Source organism: Larimichthys crocea, chromosome VIII (genome assembly GCF_000972845.2).
Source record: "Larimichthys crocea isolate SSNF chromosome VIII, L_crocea_2.0, whole genome shotgun sequence".
NCBI classification, from domain to species: domain Eukaryota; kingdom Metazoa; phylum Chordata; class Actinopteri; family Sciaenidae; genus Larimichthys; species Larimichthys crocea.
Genome location: NC_040018.1, coordinates 31,567,839 through 31,591,105, shown reverse-complemented (window position 1 = coordinate 31,591,105; position 23,267 = coordinate 31,567,839). Strand labels below are relative to the sequence as shown.

General features: G+C 46.3%; 1 protein-coding gene across 9 annotated transcripts in view; it reads right to left on the bottom strand.

Moving 5' to 3' along the window:
* The window catches only part of LOC104932420 (serine/threonine-protein kinase BRSK2), a 94,027-nt gene that overhangs the window by 41,371 nt on the left and 29,389 nt on the right, over positions 1–23,267 (bottom strand). For 8 of the 9 annotated variants that reach the window (XM_027281621.1, XM_027281624.1, XM_027281622.1 and 5 more), the window contains exon 2: positions 3,065–3,159. In XM_027281621.1, coding sequence (XP_027137422.1) covers positions 3,065–3,159 — 95 coding nt within the window. Of the gene's footprint in view, positions 1–3,064; positions 3,160–10,797; positions 10,871–23,267 lie in introns of those variants that run through there. The other variant, XM_027281623.1, reaches the window with a different exon arrangement.

Here is a 23,267-nt window from a genome sequence, read left to right as displayed (position 1 = left end):
ATGCAGCAGTGTGGCTGTGCTGTCAGCACACCAGAAATTTTAACGCTCGAAAAAGTTGATTGGAATCACAGAATAAATGTGAACATGCATCATTCAACCAGGAGACGAGACCCAGCAGCCATCCAATCATCATCAGGTCCCAGCAGCCATCATCTCCAGGTCTTTCAGCCTTTTATTTCCCAACTCTCACCAACCACTAAAAGTCCGTCCCAATTTTCTCTTGTCCGGCGGCTTCTTGCTCGCTCACCCTCCTCCTTAGCTCCTCCGCAGCGTCCTCTCACTCTCTCTCCTCTGCCATCAGTCCCATAGAAGCTGCTGACTGCGGGTCTGTAATAATAATCCTCCTCTTTCTTTTCCCGGTGGTTCAAATTCCCTGTGTTACAACATTTCCCCCTGAGCTCACATACAGGCCGCTAACAAACTGTGCCTAAGATGCAGCTAACAGACTGAGCTAACATGAGCTAACAGCAGCTAACAGCACGAGCTAACATGAGCTAACATAGCTAGCTAACAGCAAGTAACAGCACTGAGCTAACATGAGCAACAGGGCTAAGCTTAACATGAGCTAACAGCAGCTACAACAAAAATGAGCTAACAGCAGCTAAACGACCTGAGCTAACCTGAGCTAACAGCAGCTAACAAAAAACTGAGCTAAACATCAGCTGCGAGCTAACATGAGCTAAACAGCAGCTAACTCGGACTGAGCTAACATGAGCCACAGCAGCTAACAGACTGAGTAACTGAGTCTACAGGCAGCTAACCAAAACTGCGCTAACAGCAGCTAACAGACTGAGCTAACATGAGCTAACAGCAGCTAACATGAGCTAACAGCAGCTAACAGACTGAGCTAACATGAGCTAACAGCAGCTAACAGACTGAGCTAACATGAGCTAACAGCAGCTACAGCTGTCAGCAGTTTACTTCACTGTCCATCATAAACTCTGTAAATCACAGAGAGTTGAGGCGGAGCAGCCGGAGGACATCAGAGGGAAAACCAGAAAACATTTCCTCCATAAAATATGATCCAGTTTCACCAGAATCACTGAAATAGTTGCTGCTGTGTGACTTAGTGCCGTAAAGCGTTACGTACTTCTCCCGACCCGGAGCCCAAAGTTACATAGTGTGAGAACAGACGTACGAATGACAGAGACACCGTTCACCTGATCACAGGTCAGTGTGGATCACCTGATCACAGGTCAGTGTGGATCACCTGATCACAGGTCAGTGTGGATCACCTGATCACAGGTCAGTGTGGGTCACCTGATCACAGGTCAGTGTGGATCAACAGGAGGTCACAGACGGATGAAGGACATGTACATGTGATGTGAGCTTTCTCTCATCTGTGGACGAGTGACAGGAAGTGCTGTGATGTTTCTGGAAACGCAGTGAGCTGATCGTTTCCATGTAATCTGTGTGAGCAGACGGTTTAAAGCCAAACACCATGTTTACAGTCGGAGCTGCAGGATCGGTGATAAGTCCCTGTGGACCATCTCCACCTCTGTTTACCTTACAGTCATCTGATGCTGTGTGAATAAGAACACACAAACTGACTGCAGAGCAGTGAAGTGACCAGACTCCTTTAATGCCTCCAGACTACACCGGCGTCTCTAAGTGCTGATTTGACAGCCTCCATTACAAGTTTCAGCTTTATTACACACACACACACACTAGCTTGGACCGGCTGTAACGAATCAGCAGCAGCTGATTTTCTGATGAGAAAGGCTGAGCGTCACACTTCTTCTGTGTGTGTGTGTGTGTGTGTGTGTGTGTGTGTGTGTGTGTGTGTGTGTGTGTGTGTGCCTGCTTTCTGCTGATATCTGTCCGTTCATCCTAATGAGTAAAGACCTCCTCTCTCTCCTCGCCTAATGCTGCCGGCTAATTGGTCGTTAACACCGGCGTTGCGGAGGGCGTTTGATCGTCTAGTGCCGTGACGTCCGTAACATCCCACCAATGTTGTCACAGTAAGTCAGCGAGAGGTCAGCAGGTCAATCTGAGCCTCATTACTGACGCTGAGGACGATGTCGCTTTAACTGAACCGACCTTTTAATGTCTTCATGTTAGAAACAACGTGTGTCGAACAAAAGGAAGATATTAAACACACACACACACACACACACACACACACACACACACACACACCTCCAGCATAATTATTAAACATGAACTGAACGTGAGTCAACCTCGCTGGAAGCTGACACACTTCACGTGTGACTCATCCCGCCTGTTTTAGCTGCATCCAGCTGTTTGATGGAGGTGTAGGCGGGTGGAGAAGTGGTGACAGTAATAATGTCCACCGACACCAGACGGAGCAGCTGCTCTGTGCCACATTGCATCCTGGTCTATTTCCTGCTCTTGTGGGCTCCAGAAAAAGAAGTTTTGTGATTCAGAAGAAGCCCAAAAAAAAATCACTGGATGATGTTCTTCTATCAAACAAAGGAATGGAAATACTCTGGAATATTGTTCTTCACTGGAAGAGGAACCAAACAGCAGCTCGGTCACTTCAGACTGTGATGCTGCTCCGGTTAGACTTTCAAAATAAAGCTTGCTGAGAAACAGGTGAGGAACAGAAGAACTGTGTTTGAGCTCAACATCACAAGTTCTCAACTCGTCACTCGACGTCAACGTCAGACAGAAATGACACCACATCCTGAAGTGACCGAGCTGTGCTCAAGACTAGGGTTGCAAAATTCCAGGAATTTTCAAAGTTGGAAATTTATGGGAATAAACTACATTAATTAAATTGCAGGTCGGCCCTTTAACAGGGAACTTAAATATAGTCGAGGGAAAATATATTTTATCATCATCTTCTTCTTGACTAAAACATGCAGGTCCACTTGAATATCTGCTGTCACATACACACAGCACACTGCTTACTGCAGGGCTACTGAGGCCACGCCCCCTACCTGCACAGGTGATCTCTGTACCTGGACCACACTTTAGAGCCCAGAGCACACAGAGACTGTTGAAGACACACATTTGAGTGTGCAACATTTCCTTTAATAACACACACACACACACACACACACACACACACACACACACACACACACACACACAGTCTTACCTTCATAAGAACAGACTCGCTGAGCTTTTCTCTGTTGACGATCTTTATGGCGACTTTCTGACATGTGACACAGTGGATGCCGAGCTTCACCAGACCTGAAACACAAACACGAGAAGTCATTTCATTCAGAGTCTGTCTGATTGACGCAGAAGGATCACGGATCTGAATTCATGACGTCACATTCAAGGTTTCCTGTCTGACAGCTGGATACTTCAATAAACTCCACAGACTGCATCGAGAAGATGAAACAAAGTGAAGCCGTGGATGAAGCTGGACGCCTGTTTGGACGTTCAGCTGCAGAGCTGTTGAACAGAGCTGTTTCAGTGGACATATTAATTTGATCTTGAGCTAACTGAGATTGATAAATAAATAAAAGAGACGTATGTAGAGACAGCATGCAGCTGCTGGGTGTCAGTAGCTGTGTCTCTCTCAGCTGTCTGTTGTTTAAACAGGAGGATAAAACACTCCGAGTCTCTTTTTCATTGTGTACTTCTGAGAACTCGCCTGACTCTTGTGCCGTAACAGAAATGTCAACACGCAGTACCTTTATCTTATTAAAGCCACAATGGCTCCATCCATCTCTATCAAAGCTCTGACACCAGGGAGGGCGTTTCACTTTGTACTGAAGGTCTGCAGACGCCGGTGGAAATGCCACAGCGCATATGCACCTCTTCATTACCCCGCGCTGCATATATATTTCACGGGAGATGAGCGTCTCACTATTTGAAAGGTGATTTCCCGGCGGGGGTCTCGGCTGAAACGAGCAGAGCCGCAAGCGGTGGGGGTGTTTGGGCCAGCACGGCAGCCTGGGGGCTCTTTTATGTCTCCAGTTAGAAATGAAATGGGATCCTGGGCGACATTCACTGGATCTCATTGATCTTGTTGTCAGAGCAGCTCGAGGACGGCTACAAGTGCTTACCACAACACACACACACACACACACACACACACACACACACACACACACACACACACACACACACACCCCAACATGTTATGAGAGGAAGTGTGGATGTGAATCATCCTCTTAATCGCCACTAGATATCTCACTAAGGCACGGCATCTCAGACGATTAAAAACCCACTCAAACAGTCTTTGTTAGTCTTTCATCAGTCTTTCCAATAATCACGCCGTTTGAGTCTAAATGAATCCTTAAGTCAGCGATCCTTGGGGACGAACGTGCCCGTCAAAGTGCGTCCACTAAATGTGTTTTTGCAACCGACAGGTTCAGAATATTGTTGTAGTTGTCTGACAACATTATGGCAAAGAAAGACCTTTTGTCCACACACAAAACAGTCATTTTACAAATCATCATAACTTCATTCAAACAAACTGAAACTCACCAAAACATCTTTGTGTGTCTTTCCTCAGACGTTCTAAGAGTCGCCAGCGCTCGTTTGGTCAAAATAATTCATTTAATTTCTGTAAGTTTGTGAAAATGTTTGTGTCCACGCTCTTAATCCTGTATAACTTTAAGCCTTAATATAATGTGAACAGGTGAGTTGTATATAAATTCACCCTCAGTACAGTTGTCATGAACGGGGAAATTAGCTACAGAGACCAAAACTGTTTTTTGTACCAGGCTGTAAACATGTTTATTTCTGCTGTGAAGTTGGACATTTGGACATGGGGACTTATGGAGACTGACTCACTTAGAGGAACTGCAGTTTTGGGAAACTTGGGACGAAGGTCTTGAGGAAAACATTAGTGACTGCAGACGAGTTCAAAAATTCAAACTCTGCAAACAAAGAAAAGACGAACTGCTTTCTGAGTGATGTTGGATTACGTTCATGTTTCCAAACACGGTTCCTCTGGGGATGAAACACTATTTAAAGTCCATGTTACATCGACACGAGCCCAGTGAGGGCTGTAAGAATGACTTATCCCCACTAAAAACACATTTGTGCTCCTGTAATCATCTGCGTAGTTTTTCTTTTCTCATAATCACTCCTCTGACACCTAAATGGAGAGCGTCTGTCTGAACAAACTGCTGTGTGGTTTTAATCCAGCCCAGCATGAAAATCATACAAGCACTTTATGTTTGACATTTTTCATTGTGCTCCTCGGTTATCTGGATCATTATGTAGCTCAAAACGAGGCGCTGAAGTAATAATCTCTGACATTTTCACATCAAGAATCACCCACTTTGGTTCCTTCTGTCTCATTTAAAAGAACTCAGGATGGATGAGTCAATGAAACCTTTGTCAGTGTGCACTCTTGACCGGACTCAGTCGGTGTTTTATACATCTGACAGACAAAGAACGACAAAATACATAAATCAAATAAAAGAAGATGAACTGGTAATAGATGCTGGAAATTCACCTAGAGGGTAAAGTTGTACGTAAGTACGTAACGCTTTACGGCACTAAGTCACACAGCAGCAACTATTTCACTGATTCTGGTGAAACTGGATCATATTTTATGGAGGAAATGTTTTCTGGTTTTCCCTCTGATGTCCTCCGGCTGCTCCGCCTCAAACTCTGCATTCACCTTTACAGAGAGCACCAAGAGTCCGCGGATAACAGCTTCACAATGGAAATCAGCCGCAAACCCCCCCGAGAGAAAAGAAGATTCCTTTGCTCTGTGAGACCCGCGGGGTGAATCCAGTGTTTGGATAAATGAAGCAGCGCTCGGAGCACATTGTCTTGTTTTTGTGATTGAGATATTCTGAATATTCAAGAACTAATTTAATCTCCATAGCAACACACAATGAGGCTCATGGGTACTGTAGTATTAAGCATCCTGAGAAACAATGTCCACAACAGCTGTGGTCTCATTAAATCACTGGGGAAACTCCTCGTCTCTGAGTTGAGTGACAGAAATATTTCTGTTAATATTAAAACAAGTAAAAGCTGAGCTCTAATAATCACTTTAAAAGAGATTTCCTGCCTCATTTGAGTCTTTTGGACCTGGAGCTGAGTGTTTTTTGTCGTCATGACTAATTGGAATCAACACAGCGGCTGATAATTATGTTGAAGGACTGACCACAGGCACAACAGTTCCCTGAACAGTTTAAATGGATGAACAGAGCCAGCTGGAAGGCACTAATAAGACAGCATTAATGACAAAATAAACACTGAATGAACCAAACACTCGACAGGAAGCCGCTCTCAAATTAAATGAATGTTGCAGACAAAAAACGAACAGCTGAGACCAAACTTCAATGAACTTTTAGACGTGAAAGCCAGAACTACTGCACATCCATCATCCATCCATCCATCCATCCATCATCCATCCATCCATCCATCCATCCATCCCTCCCTCCCTTCAGAGGTCAGAATCAATGCTAGATACACTGAAAATGTTCTGGCAGCTCATGATGGTCCAACACCTGACTGAGACACTTTATGTTATAGATGAGATGGACGAGCCCGATGTCGTACAATTTCAGCACAGAAATGTCATTCTCCCATATTTGTTTGGCTTTGTTGCAAGACTGGAATATAACATTACAAAAGTTCGCCCTGGACGTTTTTTTTTTTCCACTGCAGGAACTTCTTGAAATCTTCTGCTTTTCTTTCGTTCTCCACCCACTTTGGGGAAGAACTGTGGAGCTAAATTTGGGCACCGCTGAGGAGAGAACGCCGGGGTACTTTTAGAAGCAGTGCTGTCAATGGTTGATTTGGTACAGCATATGTGCTGTCACACTGCAACAAGGACAAACTACAACAAGCACAACAGCTGGTGTGTCTGGGCAGAAAAGGAGGACACAACAAACCCGAAAAAGACAAAGTGGTTCGACACGTTGGACGCCGTTTTGGGACCAGTTTGTCAACAGATGGAACCTGGACCCCCTAAAACTCAGCGCCACTTCAGTGGGGTCCTGTGCCACCGTCCTGATTTGTAAAGTCACACAGAAACACAAGAAAGATTTTTGCACCAAGTCTCAAAAGTCCCCAAGAGTTCTGGTAACGTGAGCCTCGTGTTACAGGTTGTTAAGCTCCTGCTGTTGAAGAGCACTCTTGCTTCTTAACTGGAATAACATCCGTAGACAAACACATCCACACCTCGGGGTAAGTCAGAGTTTCTATTTTCACCAAACCTACACGGAAACTGGAGCTTTCACAACAAATCCACGCAGAGCCTGAGAGGAGAAAACATCCGAATCCCACAAAGAAGAGAGTTTGAAAGGAAGCACGCAATCGGATTGGCTGTCAAAGGCTGATTTCCATAAAAAAGGGTTCAAACTTTACTCGACTGACAGGCGGGATGGGTTCACACAGACTGCCTGAGTCCCCCCGGTTGCTCAGCTGTGCAGGACGTGACGTCCGGCGTATGTCGAACATTTTGTTCACATTATAAAAACATTTGGAGCTGGTGGATGAGGACGTTTGGGGTCCGGCAGGAGTTCAAACTTTACCTTGACATTTAGGATTGTGTTCTTCAGAAACCTGAAATGACACGTTCACACAGTTTACCTTTAACGCTGATACCGAGGGGAACAGCAGGCTGAAAGTTTCCCGGAAACTCCCTGAAACTTTCTCCAATGATGTGACAAGTGTCTGCAGAGACGCTGAATGTGTCAAAATACTGGAAGCTCTGAATGTTTGGAAGTGTTTCCTCCCAGAGCAGGAGAGCTGGCTGCCCATCGCACCGTGAACCGTCATGATACGACTTAAAGGAAATACTGAACACGTCCCGCAGAGCTGTGTGTGGTGCAGTCAGCGGTAATTACTGTGGACAGGTCAGCTGTTGTCTGCTGACCTTCAGTCGTCACACTCCCACCCCCTAATGTGACAAACACTGTTCTCAATGTCAGGTTTGCTTCCAATCACTCATCGAGTATGTTGAGTGTGAGTCAGAGATGAGATGACATGCAGTCCCACCCACACCGGAGGGGGAAGCCGCTCCACCAGCTCTGTTAGCGTGAAGGTGCCTCGCTGTCACATCTGTCTGTAAGCAAACGACAGACAAAGGCCTGAAAGCTGCCGTGTGGTGGGATGCACCACCGACAGGGTCAAGAACACAAAACTGAGTTTTTATGAGCTGCACAGAGGCGAAAAGACGTGAGGCATCAACAGGAGGGATGGGACAAACTGACAAACTGTAGAGGAACTGAAGGAGAGCAGGAAGGACGCACAATGGTAAACGTCCAGCTAATTGAACTATAAACAGAAGCACATCCAAGCACTGAAACATCAGCTCACAGCAGAGGGGATTGGATGAAGTTTGTACGAATTGGCACAACAGCTCCTCACGCCTCCTCCTCACCAATCCTCTCACGAGGAGCTAACTATTACAAGTTAGTAAAGACAAAGAACAATGCAGGAATCTCCAACGAAGCCACACAAACAAACTTTAGTTGGTAGCTGGACAAAGTTTGCCACCAGTCTGAACCCAAAGCAGACGTTCAAGTTTTATGGACACCTACAGAGGAGCAAAGTTTGGAGGTACAAGGTACCCAAGTAGAACTTTCTCATAGACAATAACTGACAACTTTAAATCATCTCCAACTCTGGGTCACATTTTAATAAACTCAGTGTTTGTTTGAAACTGTCTTGGACTTAAAATCATGTGTGTTTACAGACTCCTTAAGGTAAGACAGTCAAAGTGGATTTCAACCATGACCGTGAACTTTCCCTGACCTTAGTCGAGTAGTTTCAGGACCCTAAACTTCACCAAACCTTTAACCGTACGGATCGAGAGACACCGAGCTGAATTCTCTGACAGACCTGATCTGTCATCGCGTTCATCTGTTCGATCCAAACCATCTCCAGCTTACAGTGTTTCTCAGAACCAGCTGCTCTGACAGGGAGACAGGAGAAGGACAAACTGTCTTCACCAGGCTGAGGGACGTCACATATTTCCTGGACAGAAAGTTTTTCTGCTGCACAAGGAATAAACTGCTTTTATATATTGATCCATACATTTATTTCCCTACACAGGTCAGAGTGAAACTAGAAAGCTTGCAGTGAAAAGCGAGTTTGATTGATGAATGCTAAATTATTCAGATTCGCCCCACAGCGAGCTGCCAGACTGGACAACCATCGGGACAAACTGAACTGGGGTGCAGTGTCTTGCTCAAGGACACTTCAACATGTTGTCAAGAGGAGCCGGGGACTGGAACGTCCAACCCTGCAGACAGCAGCAGATTTGTGGGACATGAATACTATTGAAAAGTCATGATTCACTGACCATCAAATTATCCAGGAAAACTTTAAAATGTGAATTTACAGTGAGGGAAAACATTCCCGGACTGGACTTGGGGCAAATGGCGAGGTGCGTGAAGAAGAGCTTGTCACCCAGCAGCAGAGCGCCGTGGAGCTCCGCGGGGCTCTGATGGAGTTTCCCAGCTGTCAGCGAGCCATCTGTAGCTGTCCGACGAGATTGATGAGCCCCACTGTCTCTCACGTTTAAATCAGAGCTGCCACCAACACTGAGCTGTGGCCTATTTACGTCTTATTATGGAGCATCCGTTTCGTTCAGCCAAACCGGAGACGTGAAACAGGACGCAGAGCGTTTTCTTTAACCAGCAGTTAGTCCACCTGAAGATACTGTAGTTGGTTCAGACACTGGAGGACAGAGGACATAGCAAACATTAACTGCATGGAGACTTTAGTACATATTCACTATTATTAAAGATATCGACTGATCCTCACTTCTGCCCTGTAATTGCCGCCTTGCTGTCAGTCACTTAAAACCGTCCTCCTCCGTTCTAACCAATCATCTGAGTCGAGAGCGCCCCGTTGCTCTGTAGCATCGATTAACCGCCGCCGCTGGTTTACAATGAGGCCGAGAGGTTTGCAGCCGTCCCGACAGAGAGATGCTCGGCTGTCGTGGGCTGCCCAGCGAGACTAATGAGATCACGCAGACAGAAATGGGCCTGAACATTGATTTCATACCATGAATTAGGCATCACAGACGGCTCAGCTGTCCCGCTCCTGTTTCCAGATCACTGAAGGAATATTGGATTTGAAATGATCAAGGTTTGGTTGGACAGCTGTGGTTTTTTAATAAACATTTTCAAGGCATCTTTTTATTGACGTTTGAAGTAAATGAGCAGAGAGGTGATTCAAATAAAACAACACGCGGTTTGTGGCCGGAGGCGCTTCAGTCTCATCAAGGCCTTTTCTCCGAGATCAGGTATGTGGCGTTCAACTAAACATTGACACCTTTAACACCAAGCGGCGACCAAAGCCACAAGCTGCAGTTCCTCAAACGTCCACCTGAGGCTGGCTCCAGAAGTGAGTCAGTCTCCATAAGTCCCCATGTCCAAATGTCCAACTTCACAGCAGAAATAAACATGTTTACAGCCTGGTACAAAAAACAGTTTTGGTCTCTGTAGCTAATTTCCCCGTTCATGACAACTGTACTGAGGGTGAATTTATATACAACTCACCTGTTCACATTATATTAAGGCTTAAAGTTATGCAGGGTTGGCCCCTGAAGTTTTTGCTTGTACAAAAACAAACTTACGTTTAACATCACAGTCTCTTCTGTGCTTGTAGCAAATGTTGATCTTGAGTCGCATAAATGTTGCATGAAGTCTTTTGACTCAGATCAGAATAAATCTGATGTTGCTGAGTTACATACAAGCTGATGGACTAGTTTTGTCTGCAGAGTGAACGTAGCCCAAACTTTACAGTGTTATGTCTGAACAGCTGTTTAGTAAGAGTAAAAATAATACATGTATGACCCAGACAGAGAAGAGGAGCAGCGTGGAGCTCATGTTAACACCAACACGAGGCGAGGGGATTTCACTGGCATCATCAACACAGGTGAAATGTGCTTACCTGTTTTCAGATCAGCATGTTGAGGGCAGGACGCAGCCGTCCAATCAGCGGAGAGCATGAGGAGAGAGCAGAGAGGAAGAGACCAATGGTTAGCTCTCAGCACAGAAATCTACCAGGCAACAGATGATGGAGACGCTCAGCTGTGGCAGCCAATCAGCTGCTGTCTGTCTGTGTTTTAACAGTTAATTCTGTTTCACATGGAGAGGATCGAGACGATATCTGTGTCAAGGTTAGTGACTCCCCCCTCCTCACCCCGCCTGCTCCCCTGATGATATGAATCTATTGAATATATTGAATATGATTTCCCTCCCTCCGTCTCCACATTCTGACAAAGCTCCCCTTTCTCCGTTAATGAGGTAATCAGCTCCTCCTTTCTTCCCTGTCTTTTCCCTCCGTCAGCGTGGAGAGAGACTGAGAGGGGGGAGGAGGAGGAAGACGAGGGAGGCCAAGAAAGCGGGTCAAGCCTCGAGAGGGAGAGGAGGAGGAGGAGGAGGAGGAGGAGGAGGAGGAGAGCGAAAGGCTTCGTGCCGTGTTCGGGTCATATCAGAGGCGGCAGAGATGTCGAGCGGCATCACTGACAAACACAAAGACGTCGACACACGTGGTGAAAATATCTGAGATTCTGGTTTTAGTTTCATTTTCTTTGATCGATTCTCCCGCCGGAGCTGACACACGTCAGCGACAGAAACATCCCACCTGTCCTACTTACTGTAAAACAAGCAGCGCTGGAGGAAACACTCCAATACAAGTCAAACTTTGTAAGTGCGACACAGCAGTGAAAAGTTTTCACCTCAAAGTTGACGTACACGAGTCGACGCAGAGAAAGATCTTTAACACACACTGAAACATTTCAGTTTGTCTTTCCAACCGTCAGTCAGAGCTTCTCCTCGCCGCCTCGCACGTTAACATGAAACCCTTTATCATGATGACGCGACAAAATTCTGTTTATCTTGTTTATTCTGACTTTTCTCAGCTCACAGGATGAAGTCCATGAGACTCAGGTAAAAAGCTGCAGAGCTCTCTGATTTATTGTGTTTTATTTCCGATCATGCTTCACTGCAGTAACAGCCACAACAATGGACGAGGCAGACACGGCTGATGAAGACCTGATCAGTTCATAATAATCAATAATTACAAAGTCTGCAGAGTCGACGAGACGGACAGAAAACACAGGGTGTGTCCACACACACACTCTGAGGTTGGCACATCAACACAACTACAACACACACACACCGACATGAAGTCCAGAGCGGACTGTCTCACCTCTGACACCAACGTTTCCACAGCGTTCAAACAACATTCAGAGTATCAAGTATTATGAAGAAAATAAACTTCATGTCCCAGAGTACAAGTCTGTGTCAGTTTTAAATACCAGCCTCAGAAGTCCTGCATCAGTCCAGGTAGACAATATTTTAATTTGTACAAAGACAGAAACAAACTAAAGACGATACGTCGTTCCACACGGAACCAGCTGACTGTGATAAATCAGACACGACCAACACTCGCACCTTCTGCCTCGCCATCGACGCCCTCACCCCGTCTCCATCACAACCTTTCAGCTCCACGTCACCCAGACAAACAGTTCGTCTCCGCCCTGATGCTCAAACTTTGATCCATCATCATCATCAGCACATCATCCAGAGCCCTGAACAGGAACAAACTGTCCTACAGGATCCAGTTCAAAGCTGCTCCTCTCTAAAATACGACATTTGAACAATCCCGTAAAAACACGAGATAAAGGACGTCACATGTCCACAGTCTGACAGCCAGCATCAATATGATCAAGATAAACTGTGTAACCAGTTTCCTGTTCGGTGCTGAGGAGAGAACATCGACCTTCTGATGATGTGAAACAGACAGACCAGAGAGACGTCAGCAGACTTTCATACATGAGACAAAGCAGCTGACCTGTCTAACACGTGCTGTTATTGTGTTCAGTGTAATTATTATTTAGTCCATCGCATGGACACAGTTTGGTCTGAAGCTGAATTCTGCATCTGACGATCTTCGGACTCGTCTCTTGGTCCTTCACAAAGACTCTAATGACTTCTGCCTCATCAACCTTAATAGCTGACGCGGCAGAAACAGAATTCATTTAGAAATTAAAGTGTCACACAGTCGGTCCGTCCACTTCATCTCCGAGAGCTGCTGCACTCAGGACACGTTAATGACCACGAGTCGCCTCGCCGCCATCAGAAGGAAATCTCATCGCGATCAGAGAACGGCAAAAACTTCAGCAGCTCTTCACTTTAATGAGCTCAGCTTTATGTAACGCAGGACTGAGGGGGAAGCAGCAACACGGTAATTAACCCACTGGAGAGAGAGAGAGCGAGGAGGGGAAGATCTGAACCTGAGTAGGATGAGAAGAAGAAGACGGAAAAGGAAACACATGATGAAAGGAGAAGAAAGAGGAAGAGGAGGAGGAAGAGGAGGAGGAGAGATGTGGTGCTGATGCTGACTGATCACAGCAAACACCTCCTCGTGTTTCGTGCTCTTATTTTGAAATCTGCCCTGCTGGACGTTCACGTGGAATAAGAGAGGAGCAGCGCCGAGCTCGGAGATCAATACTTGTTGAATTTCCCAGGTGGTCTGCTGCGTGTGGAGGTCCAGACGGTAAATTCATTAGGCAGCATGTTCACAACATCTGGCTGCTGATCACATCCGGTTTGGAGGAAGGACGACAGAGAGAGAGAGAGCTGCTGGTTTAAGCTGAGCTCAACATTTTTATTGGATTGTGAGACAAATAAAATCAGTGAGCAGTTAACTTAGAACAGACATGAAAACTTTCTGACATCAGGTCGAAACAAAGATGATTGGGATCATTTAGATCTATTCATGTTTATGTCGTAGGTTTGTGTCTGCATCTTTAGATTTAGTTGGTAAATAGATCAACTCAAACTTTATTTATAAAGCACATTTAAAAACAACTGAGGTTGACCAAAGGTTAATACAAATAATATACATATAATACATAAAGTGCCATATTTACCACGGGTTAGGACAAATGCTAAGATACTTAAGTTTGGTTAAAAGCCAGGGAGAAAAGGTGTTTTAAGGAGGATTTAAAAACCTCAACTGACCCAGCAGATCGGATGTGCCGCTGCCACAAAGGCGCGGTCACCTTTGGTTTTTAGTTTTAATTTAGGGGCGACCAGTAGCAGCTGGCTAGAGGATCTCAGTGTTCTGGCGGGGTGTGGATGTGGAGAAGCTCGGTTAAACACTCGGGGGCTGAGCCATTACGAGCTTTAAAAACAAACAGTAAAATTTTAAAATCTATTCTAAAAGCAACTGGTAACCAGTGTAGTGACGCCGGGACAGGGGATATGTGGTCACGCTATAGATCCTGTCCTTCGAAATCTTTCACACACTGATGACATGAGAGTTTGAGGAGCTAACCATTCAGCAGCCTTCAGGGTTCAGCATCCTGCTCAAGGACACTTCAACATGCAGACTTGAGGACCAGGGGATTGAACCTCTGATTAGTGGACGACCCGCTGTACCTCCTGAGCCACAGCCGTCGGTGGTTGCAATCCAGAAACTGCAGTGGCCATAAAACAAGCAGGAAACAGGAGCAGCAGCTGATCTGAAGTCTGTCCAAGCTCCAAAGGTTCATTAACAAACTCACCAATGGACCAAAGTCCATAACTCTGAGTGTCCACGCTGCAGCATCTCTCAGCCTGATTAACCTGCAGCAGCAGCAGCAGCCGGACACGGTGTGATGGAGCACAGCGAGTAAAGCCTGCTGACAGACACTAACGAAGAAGAAGAAGCTTCCCTCCACAAACAGGTGAGCAGACGTCAGTTCCTCCTCTCAGCGTGAAGCCGCTCTGAACTGAGCAGCACTAACGAGCTGCTGATTTTCAATCTAAATCGTTCACACCTCCCTGGACGACGTTCATCTGCTGACGCTTTTCCACATGTTTGAATCCTCGTTTTCATTAAAGCTTCTCCTGAATAATTCTCCGTCCAGTCGTCGCTCCGCGGAAATTATTTCCAGCAATTGCACCACGAGCCAATTACATTTCAATTACCCTCCGTGCTAATGCTGCGTGAACTAACAGACAAACGGATCACATGTGAGAGGACGACCACGAACCCGAGAGGACGACCACAAACCCGAGAGGACGACCACGAACCCGAGAGGACGACCACAAACCCGAGAGGACGACCACGAACCTCAGAGGACGACCACGAACCAGAGAGGACGACCACGAACCCGAGAGGACGACCACAAACCCAAGAGGACGACCACAAACCTCAGAGGACGACCACAAACCCGAGAGGACGACCACGAACCCAAGAGGACGACCACGAACCTGACAGGGCGACCACGAACCCAAAAGGACGACCACGAACCTGACAGCACGACCACGAACCCGAGAGGACGAACCCGAGAGGACGACCACGAACCCAAAAGGACGACCGCAAACCCAAAAGGACGACCACGAACCCAACAGGACGACCACGAACCCAAGAGGACGACCACGAACCCAAGAGGACGACCACGAACCCGACAGGACGACCACGAACCCGACAGGACAACCACGAACCCAACAGGACGACCACGAACCCAAGAGGACGACCACGAACCCGACAGGACGACCACGAACCCGACAGGACAACCACGAACCCGACAGGATGACCACTAACCCGACAGGATGACCACGAACCTGACAGGACGACCACGAACCTGACAGGACGACCACGAACCCGAGAGTCAACGCAAAGTCTGAAAACAGCGAGGAAGGACTGAGGTGTCCTCCAGACTCCAGATGTTTTCATGAAATCAGATTTTCTATCCAAACACGACGACACGGACACGTTCAGATCGTGTCTCCTCCCTTCGGATCGTGTTTCCTCCCTTCAGATCGTGTCTCCTCCGGTGACTCCTAACAGGTGACTCCTAACAGGTGACTCCTAACAGGTGAGTCCTAACAGGTGACTCCTAACAGGTGACTCCTAACAGGTGAGTCCTCCTCTGGAGCTCTCCTCATTACCACACAGAGGTGATAAAACACTTTCACTTCACTGATTATGTGTCAAAGCTTTTACTCAGCACTCGTCTGAATTTAGGCCCAGACAAAGGTCGCACGGTGTCGTCATATCGTGAATTAAAATATCAAATCTGAGCTGATTCACGCGTCGAACCTCCTCCTGTCATTCCAATTTCAACTTAAATTGAGTTCTCGACCTTGCTAACGTCGCCCCGGGAGTTCGTATCAAGTCTCTGTTTCTATTAGTGTCAGAAGTCTGGCTGCAAAGAAACAATAACAATCTGTATCGCCTCCTAAATCCAATCAGCTGTTGTTGAACGCCCGCCGGGAATCTGTCCAACAAATATCTCAGAAATCATCGAGTGCTGGATGCACAGAGTCATGATGTGAAGCTGGAAATCCAGAGCAGCAGAGCAGAGCTCGTGAACTTCTGCAACATGAATCCAAACAGTCGGATCACACGTGACCTCAGCGCTTCAGGCCTGCAGCCGAACTTTCAGAGCCTCCAGTCGGAGCTTCATAATTAGCTCTGGGTTTCCTTTCTCTGCAGCTCACACACACACACACACACACACACACACACACACACACACCGATAACTCAACATTTCCTGTGCAAATTAATTTCCAACACGACTCCGACCTGACTCGACTCGCCTGTCAGACCGCGGCTGTTAATGAGCCCTGATGTCTTTCTCAGAAAAGCACGGCAATTACTAATATAGCTACGACACACAAGCGACCTCCACCTCCCTGAACAACACCACACACACACACACACACACACACACACGCACACACACGCACACACACGGGTGATGACGTTGAACACTACGGAGGCTCTGGAGGGTCTGTTGAAGTTAATGGGAGCTTTGCTTGAGGTTGCAGGAGACAAACTGTCGCTCCATCCATGTTCGACATGTATGTCCAGATCATCACCTTCATCATCACCTTCATCATCACCTTCATCTTCATCATCATCTTCATCATCACCTTCATCATCATCATCATCACCTTCATCATCATCATCATCACCTTCATCATCACCTTCATCATCACCTTCATCATCATCATCACCTTCATCATCATCACCTTCATCACCTTCATCATCACCTTCATCATCTTCATCATCATCTTCATCATCACCTTCATCATCACCTTCATCATCATCTTCATCATCATCTTCATCATCACATTTATCATCATCATCACCTTCATCATCCCTGTGGAACACGAGCACTCCCCCGGTGCTCGGAGCTAACAGCAGCTACAGTCTGCAGCAGATTACTTCACTGTCCACCAGGAAACTCTAAATCACACCTTGTCCTCATTGACTGCATGACACACTCTTATCTCGTACAACAGGACGGGTTAAAAGAAGAGGAGCTGTCGTTCAATCAAACGTGGACATGTTGGTTACTGGTTGGTCCTGTGGTCGTGAAGATGAAGATTATTATCGGATGAGATGAACTAAAGTTCTTTGAAACTGAACCAGCGGAGAGTTCAGAAACACCCGACCCTCAAACTTTGCAGAACTTTCTTTGAATTCTGGTTTATTTTTCATGATGCAGAAATGTGCGTTTACGTCTCTGCTTCTCGCACAGATCTAAGACGGACTGCAGACTGTTGGAAGAATCTGGAACCTCATTTGACTGATATTAAAACAAAAGTACAGATTATAATTTCACTGTATTGAATCACATCTCCCTGATAACAGCAGCACGGCCTCCAGTCACAGACCGCACGTCATCGCCACACATTCCCGGCGAACTTCCCAGTTTCCTCCCAGTATCTGGACGTGTTTGACTCAATGAACGCTCTCGTGCCAGCGTCTCCACGAGCAGCGCTGTGCCTCCGTTAGCTGAGTTGGCATCCTGCTGTTGTGACCCAAATACGAGCCTGTCTGCCAGCCGCCGCGCTGTGATTGGCTGTGAGGCGACATGAGAGAGAATGAGAAGGGGGCGGACAGACAGACAGACTTTCATCTTAAAAGACGTGTTCAGTTTGTCTGCAGGATGATTTAAATGTTGAACACACGTGTATGCGGGTTCATGTCGACCTACAGACCTTCAGTCCAGCAGCGCACAGCGCTTCCTGCTCGCTCAGACAGGAAGGAGACGAGATTCCCAGTTGGTGTCGAGGCTCCGACAGCTTTTGAAATCTGCAGGATGGTGCCACCGAAATATATCTTAGATGAGAAGTCTGCTTAAACCCACAAAGACGAGAAATTCAACCTGCAGAGCCAAACCTCGACTCGAGGATTTGGAGCTGCTGTCACCTTGAAGCAGTCACAGCTTCACGTCTCAGCTCGTGACTCGAGATTCAGAAAAGGTATCAAGTTTGTCTGCCAGAGAAAACAGCAGGAAACATAATTCATTTGTTAAACATCGTCTTTGAATGTTTTTAAGAGCAAAGCCTCATTTCAGTCAGCAGTGTCGTCTTTCTATCTTATTATTCATCATCGGTTTTCTGCAGCCACTGAATCCAGACGTTACTGTAACACGTCCGTCCCTGCTGCATCTGCACGAGCTGCACACAGACGTCTCTCACCAACATCTGCATGTTTTTAAACCCTTTGAAATCCCCCCGAGGGATTAATACAATAATCTCTGTCTTTATGTTCAGCATTTTGTTTTGTGACATGAACATCGCGTGTTGACTTTTGAGAAGTTTTCATTCAACTTTAGAGTTAAATTAAATTATATCAACAAGTGTTTCTGTTATTTTGTCCACCTGTGACACACACACACACACACTTACACACACCTCCCGGGCTGATGGTGTGTGTTGACACTGTGCAGCTCCCCACAGACAAAAAACGGCTTCGTCCGACAGCTGCTCAGAGTCCAGCCTGTGTGTGTGTTTGAGTGTCAATGACAATGAAGTGACTATCAACACACACACACACACACACAGCATGTTCGGTCGAAACCCAAAAATCTCACAGAGCTTACAAACGAGTGTCAATCGATATGACACAGGACTCACTTAGGCATGCATGTACACACACACACACACACACACACACACACACACACACACTCTTCCTGCCCGAGGCTGCAGAGGTGATTCCTCCATGATGTCTTCAGCTCCTCTTTCATGCGCTGCTCTCGCCCTTCTCTTGACGGATCATCCTTTCAAAGCGCTCAGCCTCCTCACTCCTCTCCTCCTCTCCTCCTCTCCATCATCACATTTCCTCCTCTCCTCCTCTTTTGTCTTCTTTCTTTACTGAGACAAACCAAAAAACCTTTTCTTGACTTCCTTTTTCTTCGTTTGCTCAACAAAGCGGTGTCAAGGTCAAGAAGGATTCAAGAAAGTAACCGCAGAACATTATTGGTTTACGAGAAATAAAATAGCAGCTGTTTCCATGACACCAATAATAAACTTTATTAATAATAATTAAAGTCGAGGACGGGCTGAAACAGCGTCGGAGACGTAGCCGGTGTGTTTCCGGCTTTAGTGTCGACACGTTAACAGACAAGTGATGGATTCAAACTCGTCACGTCAAACTGACTCTAAGTTTCTCTAGCTTCAGTTTACGACTCGACGGTCGAGGGAACAATAAGAAATGTGAGATCTGCTTAGATTTTCAAAATAAAGACTGAATCATCTGAACCACGACTAAAAGGTTTGTGGGTTTTCTGACAAACACATCCTGAACAACTGCCACGACAACACAAGTTTGTAAATGAATAAAGAAGAGGACAGACATGTTTGTGGTTTACAGGACCGGGACGCCGAGCGCCGGAGGAAACTTCAGCTGGACCCGTGAACACGAGGCGCTCAGACGGGGTCAGCAGGTTTCACTCTGTGCGAGGAGAAAGCAGAAGCTCACAGTCGCTGTCGTCTCCATGGTTTCTGTCTGGTGTTGTGAGGAATGTGCGGACTGAGACGGTGTGTAGGCGTTCTCACCACCATCACCACCACCCACCCTCTGACATACTGCAGCTTCACAATGACACCACTGTCAGCGGGACGTAAACACCACCCGAGCACAGCAGAGACACCATCGCCTCTTCTCAGGACGCTGAGCAGCCGACGGTGAAGAGACAAACTGCACAGGCGTCACAGCAGCAACAATACCTGTCAATCAACGGTCCCCCTGCGTATACAGTTATATCATTAGTCTGCGATCATGTTAGCCTGGCATGAATTAGTCTGGAACCTCGGAGTTCATTTCAATTTCCATGAAACTGGACACAGCTGCATGGACCTACACCCATCAGAGCAATGACACGTGACGTAGTTAAACGGACCAACGATCCAACTCCGTCAGGACGAGCTGGACAGCAACAGTCCGGTGAAAAGACAAACAGAAACATGTCAATGTCCATCATGTGTGAGCGGTCATCAGTCACACAGGACGTCTCAACAGAAATATGAAGCAGCTGATTTCTCTCAGCACCGTGTGACGACCAGAGGACAGAGCGGAGACGTAAAACAGGAAGTCACTGCTGAGATATGACTTTCAGTCTGCGAGCGTCAGGTAGGACAGAGGAGACGAGGACAAATGTGTAGGACAGAGGAGACGAGGAGCTTTCTTCACTCGTTCATCTCTGAACGTCCGATCGATCGTAATCTGATTGGTGGAGAAAATGAAGAGACGAGTGCTGTCACTTTAAGTGAATAACACACAGTAAGAGAGACAGAGAGGGAAGGAAGGAAGGAAGGAAGGAAGGAAGGAAGGAAGGAAGGACGAAATCAAGGGAGGAAGGAAGGAAGGAAGGAAGGAAGGACGAAATCAAGGGAGGAAGGAAGGAAGGAAGGAAGGAAGGAAGCTGCTTGTTTGAAGGAGACGTGCTGCCGTTTTACGTATTCATGTTTCTGATTGGAGAGGAGAAACAATGCAAGTAGAAAAGGACAGAAAAGAAAGGATGAGGAGAAAAAGAAAAAAGGATGCAAAGAGTTTTTCCTATTGAAGAACGGAAAAGAAACTAGAGGAGAGGATGTAAAGGAAAGGAAGGAAGGAGATGATGAAGAAAGGACGTGAGGAAAGGAAAAGAAGAAGTTTCCTTCCTATGAACGTTTCAGTGTTTTGCATTTTATATCAAAGATCTTTCCTCATCACATTAACGAACGTCATGTGACTTGATGGTGCTTCCTGTTTTGTCTTTAAGCGTCTCGTTAAAATTTGAAGAGCTTCATTATTTCAACACGTGATTATTTCTTAAATCATCGAACAGACAATTAGTAAATGAGCAGTGTTTTAGTGAACCCTCAGCTCATTTCTGACTCTGTGGTCACGATCGCTCCACTTTCTGAAACTTCTGGGATTAAAATGTGGATTTATCTTCACACTCATGAACCTGTGAGCGCACAAACACAGTCTGATATATACAGGCACTAAGTTCATCAAGCTTCAACGTGACGTTTTTTTGACGATTTATGCATTTTATGACTGAATTTGTGAGTCTGACATGAATTGTGCATCTTTCGTTGCGTAACGCTTCAGGACAGCAAGCGGTTTTGTTGTCGCTGAAGGGGAGAACGCTCCCGTTTCTGTTCAGACGTTTGTGAAGTGACACACAGTGACAGCAGACGTATGTCTGAGTCCATGCGCCTCCTCTCAAGCCAAAAACACAAAAGCAGCTTTCCTCGTATCTTCACCTCCCTCCCTCTCTCACCCATGAATGCAGATTAATTACCTCACCCCCCTCCCACCTCTCATTTCCTCTCTGCTCCCAGAGGAGGAGAGGAGAAAGAGATGAGAGCGATAGAAAGAAAGGGATGAAGACTGAAAGAAAGAGAGAAGAGCTGATGATCATGAGAAGAGGAGGAGGAGGAGGATAGTCCTCTTCTTTACTTAATCCATACAAGTGTTCATAATCATAAAAGCTGATGAGTGGAAGGGATCATCCCGTCTGAACTGAACTGATACTGAGACACAAAAAGAAAAGTGACAAGGAGACAAAGAGACAAAGGACGTGAAGAGGAGGGATTTCCTGTCGAGACGACGACCTTACTGCTGGATGACGAAGAGGTGGTTAACGGATGAGACGAGGTTTGAAGAGCTCTGACTCGAACACGTCGAAGTTAACTAACACACCTCATCATAGAGACACCGTGCAACCTCTTTGGACTGTCGGAGGAAGCTGGAGAGAGAACCCATGCAGACCAAGGGAGAACAACGACCACCTGCAGGCTTTGAACCAGCCACAGAAACCTCTCAATCACCAGCAGACAAACCTTCCTTAAAAATCAGCCCATAATCTGAACACACACTCTCTCATCAACTCAAAGTGACCTCCATGGTGCTTTGCTGGTCGACCCAACAAAGACCTGGTCTGTACCAGTTGCATGTTAAGATGCACCAACAGAGCTGCAGTTAAACTCTGGTTCTGGACTCTTCTCAGGTGAGTCCAGAACCATCTCATAGCTGCGTTTGCTCACAGTAGCTCTCAAGCTCGAGGTAACCACGACACATCACTGGGTGATGGACGAGATCTTCATCCTCAGACACGACATGTGGAGCACTGAACTGCTGAGACTCATCAAACACGTGTGGACCAACGATCAGCACGTTCAGACTGCGTCAGTAAATTCAATCAGACACTAGAGACGCACGACCTCCCCCTTCTTAACATAAGACACCAGCTCCTTTTGTCTTTGGAACTTGTGATGCCTAGACTCAACTCTGAGATCACTTCAGGTGTCAAACACATCAACGCCGGGTCGACACCAATACCTGCAACAGACAAAAGGGTGGAAAGGAGTGTCCCTCAGGTATAAATACTGAGGGTCCCCCATGCTCGGGGTCTTTCTTCATCTTCGCGTGTTGATTGACCTTTTCTTAAGAAAATAAAACCTTGTCTCCATTTCTTTCTTCACCAGCAGCAGAGAACTGTTGGCACGGTGTCTGTGCAGTTCGCCGTTAACGTCACTAGTCCGACAAACACGTGTGACTGTATTTGAGATGTTCATGTGATAAATATGTAAAATTCACATGTGCCTTTAAAGCTTTGAGCTGAACATAGCCAACATTTACAAACCCAGCAGATGAGCGGCTCGGTGTTTTTAAGAGCTTCCTCCACAAAAAAAACAGAAACTAGGAGTTAGGAGGCTGAAAATCTGGATGGATTGTTATGATTGAATGGTTTATTGTTAATAAAAGAATGTAGATCAGTGCAGCTTTACAGAAAAACACAAACATTGATGAAACGTTGAAATATTTAAATATTGATGGGCTTTCACTTCATCTGCCAGCTCTTCTGAAAATAGACCCTTTAATCGCCCACAGCGGGACGTGATATTTAACTGAGGTTATTTTATGCCTTTCAAAATAAAGCATCTCATGATTCGATGTCGTTTTTAGTTATCGTGCTGTAGACGCGTTCCCTGTCACAAACTCGGTTGCAGCAGCAGACAATAAAAATCCAGCAGTCCGACCAAAACGTGATCGTTTGCTCCTGTTGAGAGCGGCGAGCCTCCTGTCAGGCTGAACGGCAGCGCACGGCGTCCTGAACACTGTTAATGGGCA